This window comes from Podarcis pityusensis (assembly GCF_964106645.2).
Source record: "Podarcis pityusensis genome assembly, chromosome: 5".
In the NCBI taxonomy this organism is placed as follows: Eukaryota; Metazoa; Chordata; class Lepidosauria; order Squamata; family Lacertidae; genus Podarcis; species Podarcis pityusensis.
In genome coordinates this window covers 98920027-98938073 of record NC_138032.1, presented here as the reverse complement: position 1 = coordinate 98938073, position 18047 = coordinate 98920027, and the positions used below count along the sequence as shown (strand labels likewise).

The 18047-nt window shown below is 44.9% G+C and overlaps 2 protein-coding genes and 1 long non-coding RNA gene across 9 annotated transcripts in view; 2 read left to right on the top strand and 1 right to left on the bottom strand.

Annotated features, from left to right (window-relative positions):
• The window catches only part of GPR19 (G protein-coupled receptor 19), a 58717-nt gene extending 48297 nt beyond the window's left edge, over positions 1 to 10420 (top strand). Inside the window, exons 2-5 of one of the 5 annotated variants that reach the window (XM_081005639.1) lie at positions 618 to 759; positions 1388 to 1497; positions 3776 to 4018; positions 5495 to 10420. In XM_081005639.1, the coding sequence (XP_080861765.1) occupies positions 5517 to 6764 (1248 nt within the window). In that variant the 5' untranslated portion in view covers positions 618 to 759; positions 1388 to 1497; positions 3776 to 4018; positions 5495 to 5516 and the 3' untranslated portion in view covers positions 6765 to 10420. The other 4 variants (XM_081005641.1, XM_081005643.1, XM_081005642.1 and 1 more) reach the window with 4 other exon arrangements.
• Positions 10421 to 11343: 923 nt separating this feature from the next.
• Positions 11344 to 17593, bottom strand: CREBL2 (cAMP responsive element binding protein like 2). Of its 3 annotated transcripts, none has more exons than XM_081005769.1 (4): positions 17339 to 17593; positions 14249 to 14446; positions 12626 to 12773; positions 11344 to 11573 (listed from the first exon to the last, which is right to left on the bottom strand). In XM_081005769.1, the coding sequence occupies exons 1-4, from the start codon at positions 17576 to 17578 to the stop codon at positions 11569 to 11571; spliced, it is 591 nt and encodes a 196-aa protein (XP_080861895.1). In that variant the 5' UTR covers positions 17579 to 17593; the 3' UTR covers positions 11344 to 11568. The 3 variants fall into 3 exon arrangements, with proteins under 3 accessions (XP_080861895.1, XP_080861896.1, XP_080861897.1); XM_081005770.1 differs by having other exon boundaries at positions 17438 to 17593; XM_081005771.1 differs by lacking the exon at positions 17339 to 17593 and adding an exon at positions 14944 to 15053.
• On the top strand, positions 15404 to 16479 carry LOC308477286. The gene is made up of 2 exons (XR_013986445.1): positions 15404 to 15775; positions 16324 to 16479. It is a non-coding gene; the product is annotated as an uncharacterized lncRNA (long non-coding RNA).
• Positions 17594 to 18047: the final 454 nt, after the last annotated feature.

Below are 18047 nucleotides of genomic sequence, written 5' to 3'. Positions count from 1 at the left end.
GTGGTAGATCAGAAGACACCTCATGTCATGCTTCCAGACTTCCCAAGGGCATCTGTGAAAACTGGAAGTTGAACTAGATGGGCCTTTGGTCTGATCCAGCAGGAATCTTCTTATGTTTATACTTTAATACAAAGTACACATGCTTCTTGATGTTGGCTCCATCAGAATACTAATCTCTATGGGATATACTATAGTAGAGGCCATGTGTGTGTACTTCTTGCTCACCCATCATACATTTAATTAATGCATTTTGCAAGTAATGCCATGAGAAGAGCATTCCTGGGGACCTCTTGTAAGCAGCTCTGATCTTTGGGAGGAAGAACAGGGTATCAGTGCAATCAATACATAGACAAAGGGGAATCAAACAAGCTGCAATTCCAGCAAGCTTTTATCTTTTAAACATCTATTTAGAAAGGATTAAGCAAAATTAGAATGCACAACAGACTGAATAAAGGTGATTAAAATCTCTATGCTATGATCCATACTCCTGTCTCTTTTAACCTGCTTCCCAAATCATGCTTTGCTGAAGCAGCAGAAGGCGTTCTCCTACCTCTTTACACATCTGCACAGATTTTCTCTCTCCGTTTTCTCCCTTTTTTATTTCTTCTAATTGCCAGGAGGGGGGCATGGTGACTGTTGCGGAAGAAAATAATCCCCTTCAACAATCACACAGCTCCATAGCAACCAGGACGTCAGCATGAGACAGCTGCAGGTTTCCATCCTAATTTCTGCCCTTCCTCGGGATCTGAAACATTTGAGGTGAGCAAGCAATGTGTGTGTCATGGGAAATGAGAATGATGGACAAAAGCAGTGGTTATAAAGGGAGATATTTCTCAACACAGTGACTGCAAAGGTAGGGTGTGGTTGTGAACAGCTTTGTTTTTTAGATGGAATGCTTTTCCTTTAATTTTGATGCTGGCTATGCTGTGGAAGAGGGTGGCTGGAGAGCTGGAACAGAAGCTGATGAAATTATTTATTTGCCAGCATGGCATGCAGAGCAGGTTCACTCACCAGCCGTCCTCCAGAGACCCCATTGCTGTCCATGGCGCTGCAGGTCTTTTTGATTTATTTTTTTAATGGCAAAAATGACTTCTAAAAATGGAAATGGTGGAAGTGGGGAATCACAGAATAATATACTCTTTTCTTTGACAGCAGGCAAGTACTGGTAAAAGCAGAGGGTTGGAAATAAAACATTTTCTTGAGGTGGACTGTTTCTATTGCATAATAAACCGGCAGTTTGGGCCACAGATTTACCTGCTTAAATAAAAGGCAGTTGAGGGGGAGCCATGTGACCCATTTCTCATGTGATCAGTTCCATTAGCAACAGGGAGGGAGGATTGCACAAAATATTGCCTCCCTTTTAAACCTCTGTTGGATTAATGTGCAGGTGTAGACGTCTTCAGAGCAACTGTGAACATGTGTTTGATCTCCGATACAATGAGTGACAGAAATCCTAATGGAAAACCCATCTGAACTCTGGATTATACTTAGAAGCAGGTATGTCTTATTCAACCTTGAAAATTGTTTGGTTAAAGAAGGAAAGGACAGCTCTCTCAATCTTTGAAACACCAATCAGATTTGCTGCTGAATTCATTTGTTGCTTTCTTTGAGCATTGCTAGTCTGCTTTTTAAAATCCATCCTGGCAGAGCTGAATAAGAAAAAAAATCTTTGAAATACACCCCACCCCTTGTTTAAATAGAAATTTGCCCCTTAAATACATAAGAAAGGTGACTTCACCAGTGATACTTGGTGCAAAAATAGTGATTAAACAGAAATTTGACTTAAGCCAAAAGAACTACAAGCCCTTTTATCTTTCACTAATGGGTTTCCATATAGCCACAGGTGTGTGTGTTCTCTCTCTTCATTGTCTTATAAATATGCCTTTGTGTTCCATAGTTGCTATTTTGCTCTCCTGATTTTAGGAGTGACACAAAATTTGAATGCATCATGTCCTAGGTTCAATCTCCAGTTCAGTCTCTAATTCAATGAAAGAATGTGCAGGAAAATAAACCCCAGCTGGAGAGCTGCTGCCCCTAAGAGTAGGAGCAGGCCACACTGGGCCAGCAGGACCAATGGTCAGACTTTGCACAAGGCAGTCCTATAGCTGGTCTCCTGTTGCAAGCAGGTAAATGCAAAGGTGGACTTATTGCATTTGAGCAGAAGTAAATGCATGACAGGAAGTTTATACCAAGCAGCCAATTTATTTCTTCTAATTAGAAGGATGGGAAAAAGTAAAAAACACAAAAAGTGAAAATCCTCTTTTGAAAGCTCAAGCTGTATGTCCTCATGACAACCTCCTCCAGTGACTCCAGGAAGTGGAGGCGAATTCCATGTATCTTGGGAAATGTAGCAAATGTTTGTGGGTTTGAAGCTACAGGCACTGATGCAGAATGCTGGATGGAAGCTGGTCTGTTCCTGAAAGGAAGCTGTTAAGAAATAGCAAGACGTCATTAAAACTTTGTCACTGAAATGCCAAGCATATTAGAAGTCTTACAAACAGGGTAGTTTTACCAAACTCGGACCCTTGTAGGTTTTGCTGGGGGGGAATTGCCTCAACAGCATAAGAACAAGAACAACAAGGTGGCATATAAATTGAATGAATTGATAGTAACAACAGCAACAAGAAACTCCACAGAAGACTGTTAACAAACTCACTACTGGATGATTCCCTACTGAAGGGTAGCTATCCTTCAACTAAATTTTGGATTGGAACAGTGAGCTAAAATCAGTAAAGCATCTTGGTTAATTCAAATCCCGGTCCCGAAATTACAATTTGAACACCATCACTGGAGATGAATGAGGCCCACTTGCCCACCCAGCTCACGGTGGCCTTGAAGCCTTCCCTATTCCCCCTCTCGTTTTTTGTCTTCCATTCTCTCTCTCTTCCTCCCTTTCTCCTCCTCTGTACTTTCCTCCGCCCCTGACACTTGAAATGCAGCTGCTGTAGCTTCCCAGGCCCCTGGATGCCGTGGGAACGACAGGCCTCTCCATCTCTAGCATAGCAGTGTCCCTGCTGTTGCCATTGTTGCCACTGCAGCAAAATAGTACAGGTACTGAGTGACTCTTAAACATCACAGGAATTAAATATTATTGGCATAAAGTGATTACAGGCATTTACTGACTCTCGTCTTATTGAGAGAAGTTGCTCCTGAAAGCTCAAATATCTGCACTCTCTTGCCAATAAAACTAATTTGATTGGTTGTAGATTCAGGACAGACAAAAGAAAAGTATTTCTTCCCACAATGGATATTAAGCATATGGAACTTGCTGCCACAAGATACGGTAACGGCCACTGCCAGTGCTTTTTTCAGGAGGTACTCAAGGGTATGCAGTGCCGGCACCTTTCTGTTGTTAAAAAATGTGGCACTTACTGTAACAACTTCATGGTGAGTACCGTCACCTATTTTTATTTGGGTGGGGGGGACACAGGCCACTGGCACTGATGGCTTCAAAAGTAGAGTTAGCAAACTGCCTGGAGGACTGATCAGTGGCAGTTCCCTCCAAGTTCAGCAGCAGTCTACCCTAAGAGAGAACAAAAAGTGTGGGGAGGCTTCATGCCTTCAGGAAGCTTGTAGGCTTTTTGGAAGTATATGACTGGTAATTGTTAGCAAGAGGATCATGATCTCAGTCTGTTTTGTGGGGGCAATTTACATTAAGGCTTTGAATGAATGCTCAAATATATTTTAAATTCATGAAAGCAAGTGATTAATCAAATGAAAATTATTTTATTTGACTGAGAATATTTTCTTTCTACAAACTACATCAATCATGCAGGCAAGAAAAATGTGGTGCTAAAACAAAGGAATTTATGCTGAATCAGAGCTGGCTATTCTGTGACCCTGCAGCCAGTCAAGGATGACCTGACCAGCATAATTGCAGTGAAAATGTGACCAATGGCAACAAGCTGAAGCAACTGAGCTTCCTATATATTCCTCTGAAGAAAGAAGCAGGTTTGACATCTCCGAATAAGTCTTTGAAAGAAGATGATTTTTGCCCAAAGTAAATTACGTGTCTTTGGTGAGTCAGCACATAATGTTTTCAGCTCAGACTACAGAAGAACTCATAAAGTCATGTCTTTTATTCTGATGTATAATTTATCCATGAACTGTGCTGCTGTTAAATATAGTGATGCAGGTAGCTTTGCATCATGATCCTTTGCATAATGACTCAGAATTAAGTCCCACTGAGGCCAATGGAGTTTGCTCCAAAGTAGGTGGATATAGGATTGCACCCTTGGGATACCTGTATGTAGAATATCTATATATAGGGATGTGTTTAGAGAGGAACTTAACGGTTTTATTCTGAAGATTTTTGCCAGAGAGATTTGAACCTGGAGTGGGATGCAGTATCCAGAAGGGAGGCCACAGTCTGTAAGAAGCAGAGCCGGCTTGGCCATTGGGCACAGTGAGAGCACTGCTTCAGGCAGCAAAACCATCCCAGGCAGCAGACCCACCAGTAGAGAAATGCAACCGTTAGCAGCACCATTTTGGACAAGGGCATGCCAATGTCACCAAAAACCAGCATGATCTTGCCTCCAATCAGTGCTCCCTGAGTGGTGGATGCAGCAGGGCACATGGTGGCAGCAGAGCAAGGGGCCTCAGCAGCAGCAGCAGCAGCAGCTCCACTTTCAGTTTTGCCTCAAGCAGCAAATGGGATGGGCTACACACCACTTGCATTGCTTAAAAGTGTAAATAAAACAGAAAGACTCATAGAATTGTAGATTTGGAAGGGACCCTGAGGGTCACCCAGTCCAACTCCCTGCAATGCAGGAATCTCAGCTAAAGCATTCATGATAGATGGCCACCCAGCCTCTTAGACACCTCCAAGGAAGTAGAACGTCCACTGTCAAACAGCTCTTACCATCAGAAAGTTCTTCCTGATGTTTAATCTCCTTTGTTGTAGCTTGAAGTCAGTGGCTCTCAAACTTTTTTCACAGGGCCGAACTTTCAGAACAAAAATTTTCTCATACCACACCAAATTTTTAATTGATAAACAGTGCTTGATTTATAATATAGAACACAACTACTTTATAAGGTGATCATGGGACACCCAAAAAACAATGTAGCTATATAAGAACAAGAATCATTCTCTAAATATAATTATAAATGTGTCCTCTCCAGCAAACGGTGCTTCTGGTTACAACTAAGATTGTCCTCAGTATCACTTGATGTTCTTGCTCTCTTTTTGAAAAGATATCTATCCATATTCTGCAAATAAATAAAAATATTTTGATACTATACTATAGTACCCTGAAATGTTTAAATGTTTCTTTGATTGTCCTTGAATCTTCCCTCCACCTTTGCCATCCAGGATGGTGCTCCACACCTTTTGAGAACTAGTGCTGAATAGGATTAGGGCAGTGGACTCAGCTAGGATTAATTATTGGCTGGGATTAATCCAGTATATATTTAAAGGCAAAATATATTGTTCTTTACTAAGAGTGCTTTCCCCCACCCCATTCAGACTAACACTTGTACTTCTCTCTCCATGCAGCCCTTGGAAGCAAAGGCTGAATATGTTGCTTGCCCATGATATGGATACCAACGCTGCTCTACTTCTTACCCCAACTTCAGGGCTGCTGCCGCAGAACCGCCACCATGAAGAAACCTCTAGCCCTCTGGCAAGCAATGAAATGATTGCTTTACCCAAGGAACACGGGCTTGAGAAAAATGGTACAGCCTCACCGTATGAGTTGATGCAAGGAGAGATCATAGCTGCCAGCCTGCTTTTTGGAGCCTTATGGCTATTCTCCATCTTTGGAAACTCCCTGGTTTGCCTGGTGATCCACAGGAGCAGGCGGACTCAGTCTACCACCAATTACTTTGTGGTCTCCATGGCCTGTGCAGACTTACTGATCAGCGTAGGGAGTGCTCCATTTGTGTTTCTTCAGCTAGCCTCTGGGAGCTGGGCACTTGGGAGCATGATGTGTAAGCTAGTAAGATATTTTCAGTATCTCATACCTGGTGTCCAGAACTACGTGTTGCTTTCCATCTGTGTTGACAGATTCTATACTATTGTCTACCCGCTAAGTTTCAAGGTGTCCCGGGGAAAAGCCAAGAAAATGATTGCAGCATCTTGGATCTTCGATGCCGCACTAGTGTCTCCAGCTTTCTTCTTTTTTGGGTCAGGTTGGGACAACCATTGCAACTTTTTCCTGCCATATTCTTGGGACGGGGCTCTTTATGGTACCATCCATTTGTTGGTGGCTTTTCTGATTCCATCTGTTCTGATCATCCTTTTTTACCAAAAAGTAATAAAATATATTTGGCGGATAGGTACAGATGGTAGGACGGTTCGGAGGACTATGAATATAGTTCCGAGGACAAAGGTGAAAACTATCAAGATGTTCCTAATGTTAAATTTGCTTTTTCTGCTCTCGTGGCTCCCATTTTATGTGGTTCAACTTTGGCATCCACTTGAGACAGACTACAGAAAGAGCTCCTTGGTCTTTATGTCAGTCACTTGGATATCCTTTAGTTCCTCTGCTTCAAAGCCTACATTGTACTCTGTGTATAATGCAAACTTCAGGAGAGGGATGAAAGAGACCTTCTGCATGTCCTCTATGAAATGCTACCGGAGCAATGCATATACCATCACCACCAGTTCAAAGATAGCCAAAAAAAATTATGTTGGGATCTCTGAAATCCCTGCGCCAGCCAAAACTGTTTCCAAAGACTCCATATATGATTCATTTGATAGAGAAGCAAAAGAGAAGAAGCTTGCCTGGCCTATTAATTCAAACCCAACAAATACATTTCTCTGATTAATTCCAGTCCTTTCAACAATTATTTGCACAATTGGAGCAAAGAACTATGAAAAGATTTGATCTATTTTGAGCTGGGGGGCGGGTTTGCATACAATTTGGCAGGGAGAATAAATGTTTTCTTAAATCCACTGATTTATTGTATACTGGATGTTTTCTGTTTTTGTTTTAAATAACTATTTCATGCTCTCTGAATTTATTTTTCAACTGATGGGAGTACTGCAGATTGAACTGTTAATGTAAAAAGCAGTAAACTCATCAATTACTTCACAGCACAAGTGTCCTGCTAAAGACAGACCATCTTGTTATGTCTCTTCTATTATGCCTTTGGGGGATATGCTGGGGAGCCTTTTAAGAGATCTAGAGCCAAGTGGTTTTCACCCTTTCCCAATCTAGAAGTTAAGCGAGAGGATGCATCTTGACTGTAGTGTGTAAGCATGTAAATGCACACACATTGGCATGAAACGCTAGTGCACTGCTTCCTTTCCCCCATCCCAGTAATAATCTACACTGACAATAAAACTTGCTAAATGCATTTGACTTGCAGCTACTCCTTAAGTAAAGCCAGATCCGTTCTGAGTTTAAACATGGGAGGATCTCTGAGAATTGTGGTCCTATGACAAAGGCTAGGGAAATGCCTGCACAGATGGCTATGCAGCTGTGGTCATATAGCGGAGTGGGCATCTGTGGCCCTGTCTAACTCCCACTCCTGGGAGGTCCCATCTGTACACAAGGCCTATGCATTTTGAGGACAATGGACCTGTGAAATGGGGGCTTCTAGCAAAAGGATTGTCAGAGACTCGTGACATGGGACCTTGATGTCACCGTTATAGACATCCTTTGAAGTAAGGCTGCCACAACTAATCAAAGGCATCTCCAAAAAAGATACCTTTGGCACGATCTGGTCTCCCTTTTTCTCTTTTATTGAAGAACAGGATATTTTAATGCCACCATCATCACAGAGGTGTTTGTGGAGGGGATATATCGATTGAAAATGTCTAGCCCACCTGATCTGTAGTTGGGTTCCTATTTGGCAAGCTAACATGCCAGTGATGTGGGATTGAGAATCGGAGTGATCATTTTGTGATATTATGGCAGTGGACAAAGCTGTATACTTTTGAATAAATGTTTATTTAATTTTAAAAAGAAGAAAAAGAAAGCCACCACTGACCTTTTTTTCATTGCAGCACCTCCTTAAAGCACATTAGTTTTTTCTTATGCTTTGGGGGGAGGGTATTTTATTGTTTGTACCCTGCCCTTGGATTTACTTTGACAAAAGGCAAGCTTGAAATATGTTAAGCCAAATAGTAGGTTATGAAAATAGGGGAAGGAATAAATCAATTCCTCTTCTGATCCAATTTCTTCTAAGAACCCTAATAAAATTACAATAGGATCTAAAGAAATTCATAGTTCCGCTCTACACATTCTAGGCTTTGCAGGCACAATGTAAACCCTGAATTAATGACTATCCTATGCTGACTGGACCAGTCAAGTATAGATGTTGTAGTCTGGGGAGGCTGGGTGCTACCTTGGTAAGATGCCTCCAAGGTTGTTTTTTTAATTATTTCAGCTAGGGAGTCGCCCAGCCTAGGGAAGAGAAACCCCCTTTCACATTTTACACATGTGAAGGAAAGGGGGGGGGGGGATGCCTCTTAGTTCTGCCACAGCAGGACACAGCTTCCCATTGTCCAACGCATTGATTCACGACAGACATGGATGCTATTCCCCATCATTTCTTCATCAACGTGGGTAATGTGGTCTGTTCCTGTGACCTTCTACTTATCAGAATCCATTCATTCATTGATTTATAGCACCTATGTAGCTTTCATTTATTTTAATGGAGCCCAGTCATGTTAACTGGTATGCACAACTTTCTATGGGCTCTCAGATATCTCCCACTGGGCATTCTTGTCATTCACATTAGTACATCTAGTGAAGAAGCCTTTGTGCATCACATATTAACTTCCCTGGATCCTGGAACCCTGAGATCCAGCCTTCACTGAGAGTTAAAGAGGAAACCTTCCTACAGCCCTAGATTTTTCCCTGCACAAGAAAGAAGCATGGCAACTAAGATGTGCAAAGTGCTATACTAGAGGACACCCTTAGATGGGTAAGAAAACCTGCCTTCAATCTCTTACACAAGATGGGCCAATGTATGAAAGCCCCAAAATATGTAACTTTAAACACGTGAATGCATTTAATGAGCTGAATTTCCCTTAAATAATAACAGTCACCATGACGAAGGCAAACAAAGTTCAGACTAGAGAGTGTATTGGGGAAGTGGGGTTAACGCTTTTACACCTCTGCCAGTTCCACCAAAACCTCCCCTCCCACGTTTGACCCAAGATGGGAGCTTTCATTGACACCCTTGTTAAGGGGTGGGACAGGGCAGGGCAGGAATATACTAAAAGCACTTAATGTCATAGCTGTTCTGGCCCTGAAGTGCAGAGGACAGTGTGCAACACAGTCCTTCTTTCTGCCCCCACCCTATGAAGAGCTTTTTGTTACCCCTGCTAATAAAAAGTGAACAAATGTTTGAAGTTACATCCACTTTAATATAAAACAAAAAAGGACAGACTTGGGAGTCTTACAAGAATTTAAGTGTTTTCTTCACAGCAAATATATGTGAGTGATCAAGACATCAAGCTGAAAGAGATTAAATTTTCCCTTTCTGATGCACAATGCTACAGTCAGACTCTAAATCAGAGCTTTCCAAACTGTGTGTCACAACACATTAGTGTGTAGGTGTGTCACGTGAACGATCTTATAAGGGGTTAGTTTGACCTCGAGTTTGCTAGTAAAACTGAATTATTGTGTCGCGAAATGATGCATGTCTAAAAAGTGTGTCACCAACATGAAAAGTTTGGAAAGCTCTGCTCTAAATGGAGTCTGCAGGGCATCCTGCATCAAAAGCCCTGCATGGAGTCAGCCTGTTATAATACATCTACTCAACATGCTGCCTAAAATACCCCACCCCCACCCCAGTTCACCCTCTTGTTAATTTATGCGCGGTCCCACTAATGAAGTCACTTCAGCAAGAGCAAAGTCAATGTGATGAGAGATAGGCAGACCATTTCTCTTCCTCTCTTTCTCCAGCTGTCAGCCAGCCAGGTGAGAAATGCCATCCCACCCCATTCCCATTCAGCTGCTCCTTGGGTGCGTTGAGGAAGCAAGGAATAATGCATTAGGTTTTGACTCAATGATAGCATCAATAAGCAGGTTCCAAACAGGCACACAGTTACACAAGCTAAAGAAGTCTAAAGCAAAAGGGTGCCTGTTCAGATACACTCCAGCAGCATTTTACTTTCAAGGAGATAGTTTCACTTGGGTGTAAAAAGGGCCATCTCATGTCACAAAACAATGAACCCTTGAAAGATTTAATTTAATAGGTCAAATTAATCCATGGCTGGGTAGGCCTGCAGTAGGGGAGCCTTAAGGAGTGCCGGCATGTGGCATGCCTGAATGGGAGGAGGATGGCCCAGAGTCCTGACTGTGGCATAGAACAGCAATTCACCAACTGTGGGAATAGGGCTCACAAGCATGGCTCCATTTTTATAAAGGTACGTTTAAGCCACTATGTTGGACGTCTTCACCACCACTCTCATGCTGCTCAGTGCAGAGCGATCCTGTGTGGGGCTGCCTTCCCCTGCTCTCTACCAATAAGTGGACAGTGACATCATCCCAAAGGAGAAATGGGACACAGGGGGCTGCTAATGGAGCTTGCCCCAGAGCTGGTGGGTGTGGGAGAATCCCAGGAGTGTTGGCATGACCCAGCCAACACAGTGCCATCCCCGATCCCTGGCTGACTGGGCAAAAGGGAGGGTGGGAAGCCATGTTAACTGGGCTGCCCTGGAACTGCAAGGAGAATGCCTGTCCATTAATTCTGCAAACAGAGATATCTTTTTGAAAAAGAATGGAAAGTCTCCCTTCAAGCTTGATTTAACAATACACTTATTTACAGTTCTTTGCCTGTCAAATGTTTGGGAAACATTGACTGAGGCCTGGTCTACACAGGTGGCAGACTGAGGTGACAGAAGGACTTTAGCACTATAGACAGTAGGTGGGACATACTGTTTTTGATTGGTTCCTTACTACCAAAAAAGCAAGCACACACCTAGCAGAACAGCCCATTCCCACCTGCACCTGTGCTAGTTTTTTGTCTGCAGGGAGTTTTGCATAGGAATGTACACAAAAAGCATCTCACAGACATGATAGCACTTGTATGCTTAAAACAACCCTGTAGAAAGAAAGTCAGTATGATCACTCTGAATTGCCTTGCCTAAGGGAATTCATGGCAGAGGCGAGATTTGAACCAGGGACCTCCTATTCTCAGCCACAATGCTGCACTAGGTCAGAAATAACAGAAGTGTAAACCCATTACATATTTGAAGCCCACCATGGGAAACTGGAATTATTATTACAACATGGACCACAGATAAATACCATACACATAACAGACTATTTTGATGCCAGATGGCCAAGATCTAAACAGAAAAATCCAACACATAAACCATGAGCAATTATAACAGCAAGTTCGGAAATTTCCTTCACTGTCACAGCAGAAATATCTACATACACGTAAGTTGTAGTTTCTATATCTATATAACAAACTGGGGTTTTTTTTAAGTTGTAGGTTTAATTCTGTTGGCTTGCCATGGGGTTATTTTGGTAATTCACCTCAACGATCAAGTTCTTTGCTGCTGCAGCATTGCCACACATCATAGTGGAAGGGAAGCTTAGCATAAAGACTACAAATCAGTGTTGGTAGTATAAAATAGGGACTTTGATCTTGGCTGTTCCACCTTCACCCTGAAAGAGAAATAAAATACAACAATATTTTACAGCTATTCACAATTTCAACCAGTCAGCCAAGAAATCTTATCTACATTTGTTATAGCCAGCATTAAATTATCTGATGGAAGGTTAAAGAGCCATTTGCCAGTGACTCAGTTTCTGTAGGAGTGAGATACAGTAGTGACCCGCAAGACAAATGCCTCGCAAGACGGAAAACCCGCTAGACGAAAGGGTTTTCCGTTTTTGAGTTGCTTCGCACGACGAATTTCCCTATGGGCTTGCTTTGCAAGACGAAAATGTCTTGCGAGTCTTGAGATTTTTTTTCGCTTTCCCCCCCTTTTTCTAAGCCGCTAAGCCTTTAATAGCCGCTAAACCGCTAATAGCGCTAATCCGCTAATAGGGTTGCTTCGCAAGACGAAAAAACCGCTAGACGAAGAGACTCGCGGAACGGATTAATTTCGTCTTGCGAGGCACCACTGTAATCCTTCTGCCTTCGCTCAGTTCAAAATACAACCCACCAAGCATGTAGTGGTCTGGCTTGCACAACATGCGAAGCTAAAACTGTATCTTAGTATGAATGCATGTGCTCTGAGAGAGGAAATAATGGCTGATTTGCTCCTCCTTTGGTCATTCTGCTGTACTAAATCATTGCTTGGCATGTCATTCAAACACAGGCTCCTGGTTTAACTTTCCACACACTAACCACACCCTGTAACCCAAACCCAAGTTTTTCCAATGGCGGTGGTTTGCCTTGGAGAACTAACCAGGCAGGGCTGGCTCCTTCCACGGCTGCTACCTGTGGGGATTAGGGCTCCTTCTGGTCCCATAATCTGGGCAACTGAGCCCCAGCTGGGGCACCCACAAGGTCAGGAGTGCTCCTGTGAGGACTTATGGCCTTAAAGGAAAGGTTGATTGCGCAAGGCCAATCTTATGCCTCACAGTGGGTTACTAGACTCTTTGCTTTTCTGCAGTCCTAAGCCATGACTTGGCTTAGCATGGTGTTTGAACCCGGTTTAGTTCTCCAAGGCAAACCGTAACCATAAGAACCTTCATAAACTAGTACTTACAGGAACTGTGACTGTTTGCATCCATCTTTGAAGCCTTGCCAACCTTGGCCATGTTCTGCTGTGGTTTGCTTTGCTCTTCCCCGCTTAGCAGAGCTTTAATTTCAGAGGGGATTTTCCCTTGATCCATTGCTAAGCACCACTGCTTGTACTAAAAACACAAACATAAAAATAAACTGGATTGCAAAAGCAGAGAGCTGAACTTTTTTACTTTCAGTTGTGATCATTAGAGTTCTGTTGTTCAATAGCAGAGATTAAAGCCATGGCTATCAGCAATCAGCATGTAATTAGTTCTATCGGGAAGTTGCTTGAGGAAGACGTTCGTCTGCCATGTTCCTCCCCGGAAGTGTTGACATTTATTAATAATGAAGAGTCTCTTTTGGTCTTTTTATGTAAAAAGGAAGATGAATTAATCTATTTGGGTTGGAAGATTGGGGAGATACTGCCTAACAGAAGGTAGATCAGCTTGGTGTCATTCTAGAGTGAATATTTTGTTTTGTGTAACTGACAGATGGAAAATCAGAAGTCCCTTTTATTTTTCTTCTCATCTTTTCTTTTCTTCTTTTTTTGGTTTTCCTTTGTTTTGTTCTCTCTTTCTCTGTTTATTTTTGTTCTTATTTAGATTAGTTTCTTTCCTTTTCCTGTTTTAGGAAAAACTTTAATAAAATCTTATTTTTAAAAAAGAGAATTCTGCAGTTGTACATGTGTGATTACTGGACTGAGGATGTGGAAATCTTCATCAGCAGGGCTATGTGGCATTGCAGCAAGTTCTTCTCTTGATTGCTTGTCTGTTGGTCACTTGGCAAGATTTTCTTCTTGGTCAAGGGCCATATTTTCAGTGTCCTGCGAAGTTCCTTGCCAAGTGGCAAAAATGGCAGAATAAAGGATGACAAAAAAATCAATAAACCTGGGAAATCTGCTTAATTTAAATAGTGTCAAACTTTTATTGGAGTTTAATTTGGATTTGTTTGTTTGTTTAAGTACACACAACTCTGTTGATGTACAGGGCATCTCACTTTTCTGTCCCAACAACCCTTACTCGGCTACAGTAATTACATTCTGCCTTTCAATGAAGAGTTTTCAAATCAGCTGTCATAAGAAAACTGGGTAATAATTAAAATATCTTAAAAATCATATCCTGTACGAGTTTTCTGTTCTCTTCCTTGAACAGGACATGCCTTCAGGCATGTAAGCATTTCCAAGTAGAGAGTGGCAACTCCCTGCTCTCAGACACCTAAGCAGAGATCCTGGGGACATGACATTGGCCACAGGGGAAACAGCATACAGTGGTACCTCTGGTTGCGAACGGGATCTGTTCTGGAGCCCCGTTCGCAACATGAGCAGAACACAACCCGCGCCTGTGCATGTGCGGGTTGCCGCTTCTGCACATGACGTCATTTTGAGCGTCTGCGCATGCGCGAGTGGTGAGGCCCAGAAGTAACCCGTTCCGTTACTTCCAGGTCGCTGTGGGACGCAACCTGAAAAGATTTAACCTGAAGCAAACGCAACAAGAGGTATGATTGTACTTGCATGAACGCACACAACTCAGAAGCTGTTAATATGCTCTAGACCCAAAGAACTGACTCAAAACTGGGGGTAAGGTGGAAAAGAGAAAAAGCATATTACCATTTCCAGCTCTTCTCTAAGAGCACATATGGCTCTCTCTCTGCTTGAAACCAGCTCTTCCAGGTACTGGTACCTCAGCTTCTTCCTTGCCCTGCATTCTCTCGCGCTCTGCCGGCTCCTCTCAAGTTTAGCTTTCAAATCTATTTTGGCTGGTTTACGGCCCCGTTTCCCTGGTTTCTTCACTTTCCCTCCAGCTACCTAGAAAGCAGAAACACATTTTACTTCGGTCAGGGCAGTATCAGGAAGAGTTCTCCATGGTGGTTCTTACAAAATTTATAACAGGACAGAAAACAAACGGGCAGAATTTGGTTTGAGAATGTTTCTGCCTCGACTGCGCTCCTGCTGCCTGGGGCTTGTACCAACAAAACACGTTGCAGAGAGCAGAGAGCCTGTGAGACCCGCAAGTGGGCACGCAGGGCCGAAAGGGTTGACAACCCTGGGATTAAGGCATATACAAACTTGATATATAATAATAATAATCCTATGGCTTGGAGAGACTCCCTGCCTTCCAGTCGCCTTCCTCGGGGGGGGGGGGGGCAGCTGCTGGACTACAACTCCCACGACGCCCAGCTCTCAGGCCCGGGGGCCGGGGGACGAGAGGGGTCGTCCAGCAGCTCCTCGGCCCGCCACCGCCTCCCGGGACGGAGAAGGGCCGCCCCCCCCCGCCCCCCGCCCGACGCGGCGCCTCCGCTTACTTTGCTGTCGTCCATGGGTGCAGCCCAGCCCCGCCCGCGAGGGACAAGGCCTCCGGAGCCCCGCCCGCCCTAGGCCCTCGCCCCCCGGGGGGGCCGCCCGCCCGCCGCCGCCGCCGCCGCCATCACACGCCGCTTCCGGCTCCTGCTGGTGACGCTCTTTGCCCCGAGGGGCGGGGAGGGAGGCGGGTTGGGGCGGCGGCGGCGGCGGGCGTGTCCGGCCAGCCCAGTGCATTTCGGGAGCTGTAGTCCCGCTCGTCTCCGTCCTCCGCCCAGCAAGACGGAGGAGGGGCGCCCGAGCGCGCGAGACGCGGCTGCGTAATGACGTAGGGTGGGAAGTGGGAGTGGCGAGCCATAGAGGAGGCGGCGCTGCCAGAGCGGCGCGTCTGCTCGCCCGCTTCCCTCCCGAGAGGGGCGCCTGGCGGCGAGGAGGGCTTTCTTCCTCCCTCGTGGGCCCCGGAAGCTGAGCTCTGGAAGACGCAGGAGAGAGGAAAGAAAGGACAGTGTCCTTCTAAGCTGCTGGGGGGCTCAAGCTGGGAGGCGGAGCTGATGCCCAGAAGACAGAAGCGGAAATCAACAGGACCTGAACAGATTGGAGAACTGGGCGCTAGCTAACAAAGTGGATTTCAAGAGGGACCAATGGAAGGCAGGAAGAACCGGGTGCGCAAATATAAGTTGGGGAACACCTGGCTTACCAGCAGCACATGTGAAAAGGATCTAGGGTCTCGCTGGACCCCAAGCTGAACATGAGTCAACAGTGTGATGGAGCAGCAAAAAAAGCTAACACTATTCTAGGCTGCATCAACAAAAGTCTTGTCGGTATAGATCAAGGGATGTAATAGGAGCACTATTCTGCCTTAGTCAGGCCACACCTGGAATACTGTGCCCAGTTCTGGGCACCACAGATTCCTGCATTGCAGGGGGGTGGACTAGATGACCCTCGGGACCCTTCAAGCTCTAATATTCTATATTCTATTATTCTAATTCAAACAGTGCAGAGTTAAACTGTGGAACTCACTCTTGCAGGAGGCAGCGATAGAGGCTTAGACAAATGCATAGAGGAGAAGAGGGCTATTGATGCCTACTAGCCAGGATGGCCAATAGAAATCCTTATTATATATTTTATGTGGCTGTTTATTTGTATATATTTTAAATTTTTATATATGGATGTTTTATGATGGCGAAGAAGGCAAAAAAGAAGGCACTAATCTGAATCTGTGCCTCTTAGGAGATACAGAAATGTGATGTTTATGTGTATGTTTTTTGTTATGAAAGTGAAATGCTTCCTTAGGGTTTGCCAGTTGCAAAAAAGAATATGTTTCCTGTTCTGCTCCCTTTTAATCATTTTGTAGATGAAAGAATTGTGTGTTTTTTCAGATACAGCTTTTACATCTTCTTGACAAGCTGGAGCCAAGATTCCCTGTTCTACCTATTAAATTAATAATTCCTGGCCTCCTCTGTACCTCATCGCCCTAAAGAAAACAACTTTTGTCTGAAAGTTTTGAATGTAGCAGAAATAAAAGTCTAAAACCTCCTGCACATTCACAGGTAAAGAAGTGATATCCTCAGCATGGAAAAAGGGTGACCGAAATAATCAAGGGGGTGGAGTGAAAGATTACAGCATTTCTGGCTAAGTGATGGTACTTCATAGAGGGCAGAGCCTGGCTGTGTCTTGAGGCTCAAGGTGAAGTATATTAAATCAGGCAGAAAACCCCAGACCAACAATGTTCTTTCTGCTGCTCCCCTGTGGGGAAATGTGCTCCAAGTCTCAGAAGCCCAGTTATGTCACCCCTTGCCTGCAGGAGCTGCCAGCCCTTCACCCCTTTTTGAACACCCTCCCTTGTGGAGTGTTCCCTCAGCCTCCTCTCCTCCTGGCAGCCCCTGGTCTCTGAGCAAACCCCCCACCACCACCCCAACGAGAGGTTCCTCCTCACTCCACACACACACACACCTCGGGGGCCGGGAAGAGGATTCCCCCAGCCTTAGCTGCCCTGACAGATACTGGCCAAAGGTGAATGTGAGGCCAGCAGCTTAATCACCCTGGGAGGCAGCAGTGGATACTGCTGGGCCGGCATGGCAGAAAGACTCCCCTTTGGTGCGGGAGACTCAACTCCCAGGGAGGCATCGCACACAGCAAGCACAAGAAAGGCCATCAAGGCGCCTGCCCAGCCTCCCATTTGTCCGTCTGTTCCCAACAGCAAGGGCTGGTGGTATCACGGGCCAGGAGTCGGCTTCACCTGCTGAGCAGCAGCCTGAAGGAGCAGAAGGCAAAGTGACTCCACCTTCTGCTGATCAGCCTTCTTGCTCCTGATGAGAACCAGCTGGTTCCAGCTTTCTGAAGCAGGATTTCCAGCCTCAGTCAGTTGCTGGAAACAACATTCCTCGTTCCTGACCAGACCTTGCTGCTTTGTGCTCCTCGTGACCCTCGGCTTTCTTGACCCCTGGATCGTCTGACTACATGAACTGAGATACTTCTGATCTTGGGACTGGACTGGACCTTGTATATGGACACTGCCTCCAGGAAAGCACCCCCCTGAGAGTTGGCTGATTGGCCGGCTTCTCCCTCCACTGAGGTCTGCCGTGGCTGGCAGCACAGGACCACGACAGGTGGGCTGGCTGGCTGGGCTCCCTCACCCATTTGCTTGCTTACTCCGAGGCCACCTCAGCTCCTGGCAACCAGCACCCCATGGACAGCCCCAGAGGCACCTTCGTCTGGGGAGCTTGTGGCCAGGGCTGCTGCAACAAACAGCCACAGAAGTCTTTGGGAGGCAGAGATGCGAGAGGGCATCAGAGGAGGAGGGAGGGAAGGAAAGAGGGACAGAGGCCAATGTTGCCCACGGCACCCCTGACCAGCATTCAAGGCACTCCTGGGTGCCAGAGTACACTGGCTGAAAACCACTTGCCTACCCTATTACCTCTATCCACTGACCCTGTGGGTCCCCCTGCCATCTCTTAGAGAACCTTAGAAGATAGATAAAGCCATGATACTTGAGGTCATATTCTGACAACTGACAATGTTGCTTGATGGTGGAAGCATAACATGGCATAAATATGATCTGGAACATGCTTCATGTTGCTTCCAAGGATGCCACCAAAATAAATATATT